Raw genomic sequence first — 9,076 nt, 5'->3', positions numbered from 1 at the left:
GGGCTGCATGCTTGTTCCCTTTTGCAAGCAGAGGCTCTGTCTGACTTTAGCAACAGCAGTTAAGAGGCAGAAAGCAGCAAATGTAGCTTTTCCTAGCACTGTAGCTGAACTCTTTGACTGGGCATTTTTGCCTCTTTTGCAGCTGTAAAAGTCTCAGAATAAAACCATTAAAAGGGTGGCAACATTAATGGTAGAATCCTAAACATACTTCCCAGTAAGAAGCCAGTGGGACTTATTTCTGAATAAATGTGTATAAGATTGTGTGTCCAGACAGAGTAACCTTGGAGTGATTACTGTGAAGTGCCCAGGCGAACGTTCTTCCTGTAATAAATGTAATGAGCATTATTAATGCATTTGATACATTTCAGTGAGAAAGAGGACTTGGATTTTCATATTCTAAGCAAAAATGCAGATGCTAATGCCTGACCCTCAGATTTATGTGGAAAGAACCCTGGCAATCATTAAACCAGATCTCATTAATAAAGAAACAGAAATAGAAGATATAATTCTCAGATCAGGATTCACCATTGTTCAGGTAATATGGAATAACAAATGTTCTACATACCCCACTGCAATTAAAAGTATGTTGATATGGTTTTAGAGGCCCTGCTTCAGAGTAACAGAGTTATAGCCTTTTAGTTTTTAACAGAGCAGCCTTTATAGCCTCCTTCTTTCTGATGTTTTCTGCAAGCAAAATGGTTCTGGAGCATTCACAGTGAATTTCGTATCTTTCTTAATCTTTTGAATATAGGGATCATAGTTCTTGAACTTAGTATACAGATTTATGTCTAGCTTGAATTTGCATGCAAGTTACTGTTCATGGCCTTGAATTGAAAACAAAGGAACTGTGCCAGTGTGTAAATCAGACTGCAGTCTCTCTCTGCTTCCATAGCCATGTAAATTCAGCATTTCCTGAGGAAGTAACCCACTTGTAGTAGTAACAAAGGAACTTTTGTAACAAACCACTAGATGCCGCAATTGCACCAATGTGACCTCTTTAAAATAAAATAAAAATGCAATATTCCTTTTGCAAGCAAGCCATATATCTTTTCATTATGTTGTTTCTCAGCATAACACGTTCCAGTTGCTGAAGTAATAGCATCAGATCTGAATGGCAATATGAGTAAGACTACATTGTAAATTGTAATACATTGTGGGTTATGTTTTTAAGCACCAAGAATAACAATAAGGAACACTTACTATGAGCGAATGCCCCGGTGTCAGTTGATGTATTATAGCCTCATCTGGGTGAACATTGAGGATGCCTGCTTTGCCCAATGATGTGCCAGCCTCTGATCCTCCTGCTCTTTAAAATTCTGGCTCAGCACTCTCCTCCCTTCCACATTTCCTTTTCCTCTCTGGCCCCCTATTTCCAATTCAGGGAGCAGAAAGAGAAGGAGGGACAGTGAAGACAAGTAGTTGGGCATCCCCTACCAATCTGCTGCCTGAGGTAATTGTATCAGTTGTCCTTATGGATGGGCCAGCTTGTAACTGAACCAACTTTAATTCCCCTATTGAACTCCGTCATCTACAATTATTGGAGATCATTGCTCAAAATCTCCAGTGCAGTCTCAGTGCTAAACCTAGACTAAAAAGCAGACTGGCAATTATCTAGAAGGCTGGTAGTGTCTGGATGTATTTGGAGCTAGTGAGTTACCACTTGCTTAAAAACTTTCTCTAGAGAAGGTTGGAACTTAGGAAAATCTACATCCAGAGCAGATGGTTTTACTCAGTGATTGCTTAATTGAGGGTCTTCAAAAGACCCAGCCCATTCCCACTTGGTTTCATTAACCAGTTTGGGAATATCTTCAGTCTGCTGTCAATAGCTTCTGCATTGACATGAAAAGGAGGAAGGTTAATGATCAGAATATGAGTGTAATCCTTACCTGGAGATGGGCTGATGTAAGTCCCTTGTGCCAGCTCACCAATGTTGCAAAAGTGCCGTAAAGCACTTTCCGGGAGAGGAGGAGGGAGGCTAATGCAAGCCCGGCTTGGCCAGGGCAAAAGTAAGCCCGCCCTGGCTGAGCTAGGCCAGCGCAGGGGTCCGGGTGTGTGTGGAAGGGTGAGAGAAAGGTGTTTCGGAGTGGGGGAGAGTGGGCGGCAGGTGGGCCCATGGGCAGGTGGCAGATGAGAGGGGCAGGGCCAGGATCTAGCACTTATGCCAGATCCTATCCCCATTCCTGGGCAGTCTGGGCTCCGGGCTGCTTGGATCTGTGCTACCTCTTGAGGTGGTGCAGATCCAAGTAGCTGCATTGGGGCTGCTGGGGCATTACCTAGGGTTTCCCTTGCCCTGGGCTGAGCCGCTTTGGGCCCCAATCCTGCCTTGGATGCGGGACAGACCCCCCCCCCACCAGCCTGCCTGCTCCAGGGCAGGTTAGGATTGTACTGTGAGACTGGTCTTCTGCCATCCCAACATTGATACTTTGTGGAAACTGGAACTAAGCATCCTCACATAACACCAGAACCAGGGGACATCCACTAAAATTGAGTGTTGGGAGAGTTAGAACAGACAAAAGAAAATATTTCTTTACTCAGCATGTGGTTGGTCTGTGGAATTTGCCACAGGATGTGGTGATGGCGTCTAGCCTGGACGCCTTTAAAAGGGGATTGGACAAGTTTCTGGAGGAAAAATCCAATACGGGGTACAAGCCATGATGTGTATGTGCAACCTCCTGATTTTAGAAATGGGTTATGTCAGAATGCCAGATGCAAGGGAGGACACCAGGATGAGGTCTCTTGTTATCTGGTGTGCTCCCTGGGGCATTTGGTGGGCCGCTGTGAGATACAGGAAGCTGGACTAGATGGGCCTATGGCCTGATCCAGTGGGGCTGTTCTTATGTTCTTATGTTCAAATAAATAAGGATCTCATCATTTCATTTTGTTACATGTTAAAAGTCTTTTAAGAAGGTAAGTGTCTATACTGGATCAAGCTGAGTTATGCTAAAGACAGAGATGTGTTTTTTGTTAAAAACACATAAAAACACAAACACCACAGTTTGTGTTTAAAATATCCAAATAAAAACACAAAACACCACATTTTGGCGTTTTAAGATATTTTCCAGAAATTAAAATAATTACTTTTCCAGTTAGAAATAATATTGTGGCTGCATCTGCTGATACTGTTTCACCTACATAGTACACTTTCAAAATGTTTAAGATTAATAGAAATGAGAACTGACTAAAAACACCTAACGCTGCTTTCTGCCTTTCAAAGCATAAAATATTGGTGGGAAAAAAAACCATTTTCAAATACCCCTAGTATAAAATGAAAGAGCTTGTTTAAGAGTAAGCTACTGTACAGGTAGTGCCTGGGTATCCGTGAGGGATCCATTCTTGTTCTCCCTGCAGATACAGAAAACCTTGAATACTGAAAACTGCTGATAATGAAATCTGCCGTTTTGGCACCTTTAAATCCTCTGAAGGCAAATCTGTGCTCCAGTTGCCTCAGGAGGGTTTTCTGAAGCCCCCAGAGGCATTGCATATCCATCCACAGCCTCTGGGGGCTTCAAAATGGCCCTGGAGCACAAAAAAGGCGACTTCTGGTCCCCCTTGGGAAACCAGAAATGACTTTTTTGCACTTATAAGGCATTCTGAGGCCCAGGGCAAAGCTCTGGTTGCCTTTGGAGGGTTCAGATTGGGCCAAGTCTGGCTCAACGCAGGTCTGGGGGGCCCTGCGTTGAGCCAGATCTGTGGATGGAAAATCCACTGATAAATAGGCTGCACCTATAATGTGCAGGTGTGTTAATGTTAATCTTAGTATTTGACAACCATGTAGCAATGGTTTTAGGAGACTTTTCTTTCCTCATTTTTAAAAATTTGTTTTACAGAAACGAAAACTCCAGCTGAGCCCAGAGCAGTGTAGCAACTTCTATGTCGAACAATATGGGAAAATGTTCTTTCCTAACTTAACAGCATATATGAGCTCTGGGCCTATAATTGTGATGGTTCTTGCTCGACATTGTGCTATCTCATATTGGAAGGACCTACTTGGACCGTCAAATAGCATAGTAGCCAAGGAAACATATCCTGACAGGTAACCTACTCAGTTCATTGTACTTAACCATATTTCAAAATAGCCATGCTGAAGTTAGCAGAAGTCCCCCTCAGGGATCAGAAGTCATTTCAGTCATGCAACCGTTATTTTACAAAATGAGTGTAAGATCAAGACAGTACAGTTTGAAATTATTCGAAGCCATCTTTTCTTATTCTTAATTTATAGCTTTTATTTAACTCATAAATGTAGGTCTTACCAGTATTGCAAGTGTACTTCATCATTCCTACCAAGGTGTCTCCTACAAGACTTTGTACTATATTGGACCCATCTGTGGATTTTTGTTTTTGGAGAAATGGATAGTTTTCTAGGGGGAAAGTGGGGAAGGGGTAAGGCAATGAGTCCCATGTTTTAAAACATACTTTGTCTATTTAATGGATCAATATGCAATGATTTTAAATATGCAAAAAAAGGCAAAACTGAGTTAATTAGTATTTAATGATTGTATCAGTAATTAAACGTGAAAACATACCTTTATTGCTTTTAGTTTAAGAGCTATCTATGGGACAGATGATCTGAGAAATGGACTTCATGGAAGCGTCAGCTTTTCCTCAGCTGAAAGAGAAATCCGGTTCATGTTTCCTGAAGGTACATGATTGCCATCTAGAATGTGCATTACTCTGGGAAGCACTATTTCCCTTCCCACCCCTTTCAGTTAAATACAGTTTTCATTTTCATACAACCATATTATGCCACCATATTTTATCACCGTATTTTGATCCTGGAATGAAGCGGCATTGATTAAAATTTGTTTAAAGAACATATATTTTGGCTGGGGCATTTTTTTCTTTTCTCTGTGAGATATTCTTGATATTTACAGTCCCAGATACATAGAAACTTTTAGTGGGTTGTATCCAAAGAAAGTCATGTTTAAATCCCATTGAATTAACCTACTTTTGCCCAGCCCACAGGTGTACACATTTGATCCCCGTTGCGTATATGCAACATTGGGCAGAAATGGTTTAATGAGGTTTAAGTTAATCATGACTAACTTGTCTTATTGATTTCAACACTTAATCAGAGCTCTTGAAACAACTTAAAACCTAACTCTCTAATACATAAAATCATTTATGTGGATTGTTTCTGCCAACTACATATCACTGGGAGTGGTAATGGATAGTCACATCAAGGGACACACAGAAACATAATGCATAGCCGTGCTGCAAATTAAATTTGAACATTTTCAAATAATGGGCCTGTTCACATGTACTATGGTGCCAGGATTTCAACCTGGCATCATATAACGTCTCCTCCCCTCTGCATGTAAGCAAAAGAATAACTTTACCACTACTTAGAATTCAGGACAAGCCATGATGTTTGAACCTGGCTTATTGTAATCACAGTTTCAAAATAAACAATATCTGAGCACAAGATTGTCTCAGTGTGTCTGTTTTCTGCAAGTGAGCATAGGGTTATCCAACCTTTTATTAGTTCAGTTGCATGAATCCCTGTTGTTGAGTGTGTGCAGATTTCTAGCTCCTGTAAACGCACAAAGTTGGTAGAATGTGTGTGTTTAACAATATTTATATTGTTGAACCATTTTCAAACATGTCCCCATAAGTCTTGAATGTGGCCAATACAGACCACTCCTTTGGAGATAATAGATGTTCTCTCTTGTATATGTTGGGTAGATTATATTTTAGTCCTTCCCTTTGATCAAGGACCTTGTGAGATAACCCTAAATCAGCTTTGCTCTGTGAGTAGTGTGCGAAGGAATCAGTCCCTATGGTTCATTTTAACCTCAAGGCCTTTTGTTATGTTGTGTTCATGTTATTTGGAATCCTATGGCTTGTTTCTCTAGAATAACTTTCATTGTAAGAATTTTAGAGACAAAGCAACATTCCTTGACACTGAGTAACAGAAGAAGCAAGCCCATGTATTTGCTCTCTACAGTGCTTTTGTATACTAAAAAAAAAAGACAAAAACTTTAGGCAGTAGTAACTGTAAGGGAACAAGCAAAAGCATTAAGCTTTGAGAGGCTTTAACACATCTTAATTCCTTTTTCCAGTGGTTATTGAACCAATCCTGGTTGGGCAAGCTGCTAAGGATTATCTGAACCGCTATGTCAATCCTACACTACTAAAAGGACTTACTGCACTGTGTAAGAAGAAACCATCAGATCCTTTTGTACGTATCGCAGCGGCTGCTATTGTTAAAAGGCAGTGCTCTTTGGAGGTCATAATTGGTGCATATACTGGTTTTGGCAGTAATTTGGTGCATATACTGGCAGTGCTCTTTGGAGGTCATAATTGGTGCATATACTGGTTTTGGGAGCAGAGTCCAGCCCTGTGATGGACTGGTCTTTTTTTGCATTAAAAATGAAAGCACAAAGGAAAAGTTGGCAGTTGATAAAAGCAACACTTCACTATTTGCATTTTTAGTATGGTGCCAGCCAGCCAGTACATCCATCATCAATTATCCTTTATATGTCAGTAGTAGTCTAGACCAGCCATTTTCAACCACTATGCCCTGGCACACTGGTGTGTCATGAATGTAGGTGTGCTGTGGGGGTTTGGGGGGGATTGGTTGTTAGCAGAACCACTGTGGGATGCAAACTCCTGCCAGCAGTGCAGTGTGCCTTGTCAATTGTCAGAAACCGATGGTGTGCCTTGACAATTTTAGTACCTTGTCAGTGTGCCATGAGATGAAAAAGTTTGAAAATTGCTGCTCTAGACTGACTGCTTCCTTCCCTGGCAACTTCTTAAACAGGTATATTTTCAGAAGCAAAAGTGAGAATCATTGTATGGGCGCAATCCTAGAAATGATTTGGGCCAGCACAAACCCCTTGCGCCGGCCCAGGAGGGTTGCAGATGTGCCATAAGGCACATTTGCGCCTCCTCAAAGGGAAGCCAGGCTGGCACTCCGAAAAGTGCCAGACTGCAGAGGCTGATACAAGCCTCCATGCCGACTTTCTCTCTGAGACTTGCATTGGCCCAGCTGGGCCAACCAAGCTGCAAAGGTAGGTGGGGGGGGGGAGGCAGGAAGGAGGTGGGCGGGGAGAGGGAGGTGGGGCTGGGATCTGGCAGTTATGCCGGATCCCAACCCCCGTTCCCAGGGAGAACGGAGTGGCTTCAAATCGCTCTGCTCTGCTCGGACTTGTGCCACCTCCAGAGGTGGTGCAAGTCCGAGGAGACCCATAAGGAATAAGGGGGAAGTTTCCCCTTGCGTCTGGCTAAGCTGCTTCTGGCCACTATCCTGCGCTGGATACAACGCAAGCCTCTTTGCCAGCGCAGGATAGGATTGCGCCCTAAGTTAGATGTAGGGTTTTAAGAAATCCCTTGTTGAAATTCATGGAGGAAATTGGAATTATTAAGGGAGAGATGGTAAATGGAAATGGATGCTATATGGAAAGGATGTATATTTTGAATGCCTCCTACTACCTAAAGTTGTGTCCAAATGAAAGTGATTTAGACTCAATGTTTGTTTTTTGTGCTATAGACTTGGCTGGCTGATTGGCTGGTTGAAAATAATCCGAACACACCTAAGCTGAAACATGATGTGATGATTGTGGAAGAACCTTGAGGAAGAAGATTTAGCAACAAAATGTTAAATTTGTGAAAAAGCTGTCAAAGATATTTATATTTTCATAACATCTTGTCTTAGAAATAGTAACACTAAATGAGAAATAGTCTTAAAGTCATTGTAAACTAAGACATACTTTCTTATGGCATGGAACAAACTAAAGTAGCTGTATCTGAACTTGCTTTACATAGTGGTTGATAAATAGTATGCAAGATTAAAATATTGTCCTCAGCTGTTTTCATTTTGCAGTCAGTTAACAAGTAATTGTTTTCATTTATACTGCTGTAAATCCATAATTATTTCAATGTATTGGGCAGCCCAATCCTATCCAAGCAGCCCATGCAGAGGTACAGTGGTGCTGAAATGGCTACTACTGTGTCCTGTGGGGCCAGGGATGCAGCCGGAGGTTTCTCCTTGTCCCTTTACCTTATGTCAAGCCCTGGCGCCACTATGGGACCAGTACAATCGTTGACTCAGATCTGAGTCAACCTGTGTAGAACTTTTAGGTGCAGGGGAGGGGTGGTGGGACAGCATGTGGCAGCAGTCTCTGCTGTTGTCCCCACTCTCTCCTAAGCCTGAACCGCCATCCTCCCCACCTTCCCCTTGCCCAGTTTCACCCCCTCCCTGCCTTCCCCCACGCTTGAATGTCTCCCAGCATTCCTTTCTAACCAAAGAAGCAGTGGCGTAGCTAGCGGGGCGGGGGGGGGCGGTCCACCCCAGGTACCACCCTGGGGGGATGTAACACCACAAATGCCCCAACACTGCAAACATCACGAACGTTAGGAATAACCCCATCATGCCATATACCGTTGGATGCGGAGTTTCCAGCAGAATGCAATGCAAAACACCGTTGAAATATCTCCTTTCCATCAAAAGTTATTGCCAAAAAACCCAAAATAAAAAAATGCATTGCACCCTATGAAAAATGAAACTGAACCATATTGCATGTTTACTCATGAGTAGGCAAATTTGCCATAGTTCGTCGGAAAGGGCAGGCTGAGAGGAATCCAATGACACCAGAATGGTTCCTATCCAATGAAAACAGCCCCCCAAAAACACCCAAGAAGGAAGTCCCTCCCTCCAAGCACAGGAATGTAGTGAGCCCTATGGAAAGCTAAAGTAAGCCACATGGTTGCACATGGTTGCAAGCAAATGTGCGTTGGCTCCTGGTCAAGTCAGGCAAAGAGGAATGCAAGACTAGCTGCATGGTCCCCATCTGATGAAAGTGGTGCTCAACAAATGCTCCAAAAGGCAGCCTCCCCAAAAGAATAAACCAGAGGCTTGAGCTGGTAAGGTGGGCACTGCGGTAGGCTGAAAATCTTACTGCTTTATCTGTGTATGTGTGTGTGTGGGGGGGGTGTTATTGCAGGCAGGCTACAGCGAAAATTCACTTGGTGAAACAGGGCTGGCTTCCCCTTATTTATGTTTTTCTTTAATTTAATTATTTATAATTATTTTATTTTGCTTGATGATGTCACTTCCAGCCATGACATCACTTCCGGT

At 42.6% G+C, this 9,076-nt stretch overlaps 1 protein-coding gene across 1 annotated transcript; it reads left to right on the top strand.

The window, feature by feature from the left end:
* Positions 1-406: 406 nt before the first annotated feature.
* On the top strand, positions 407-7,573 carry NME5 (NME/NM23 family member 5). The gene is made up of 5 exons (XM_066618056.1): positions 407-535; positions 3,828-4,033; positions 4,539-4,639; positions 6,060-6,178; positions 7,490-7,573. The coding sequence occupies exons 1-5, from the start codon at positions 407-409 to the stop codon at positions 7,571-7,573; spliced, it is 639 nt and encodes a 212-aa protein (XP_066474153.1).
* The last annotated feature ends 1,503 nt before the right edge of the window (positions 7,574-9,076 follow it).

Source organism: Tiliqua scincoides, chromosome 2 (genome assembly GCF_035046505.1).
Source record: "Tiliqua scincoides isolate rTilSci1 chromosome 2, rTilSci1.hap2, whole genome shotgun sequence".
Lineage (NCBI taxonomy): Eukaryota > Metazoa > Chordata > Lepidosauria > Squamata > Scincidae > Tiliqua > Tiliqua scincoides.
This window is presented reverse-complemented; position numbering and strand designations above follow the sequence as displayed.

Excerpts from the sequence above, each read along its gene's own strand:
- NME5 (XM_066618056.1), top strand. The coding sequence starts at position 407 with ATGCAGATGCTAATGCCTGACCCTCAGATTTATGTGGAAAGAACCCTG. Across the intron at positions 536-3,827 it reads CAGGATTCACCATTGTTCAG|AAACGAAAACTCCAGCTGAG; the intron begins GTAATATGGAAT and ends TTTGTTTTACAG. Across the intron at positions 4,640-6,059 it reads CCGGTTCATGTTTCCTGAAG|TGGTTATTGAACCAATCCTG; the intron begins GTACATGATTGC and ends TCCTTTTTCCAG.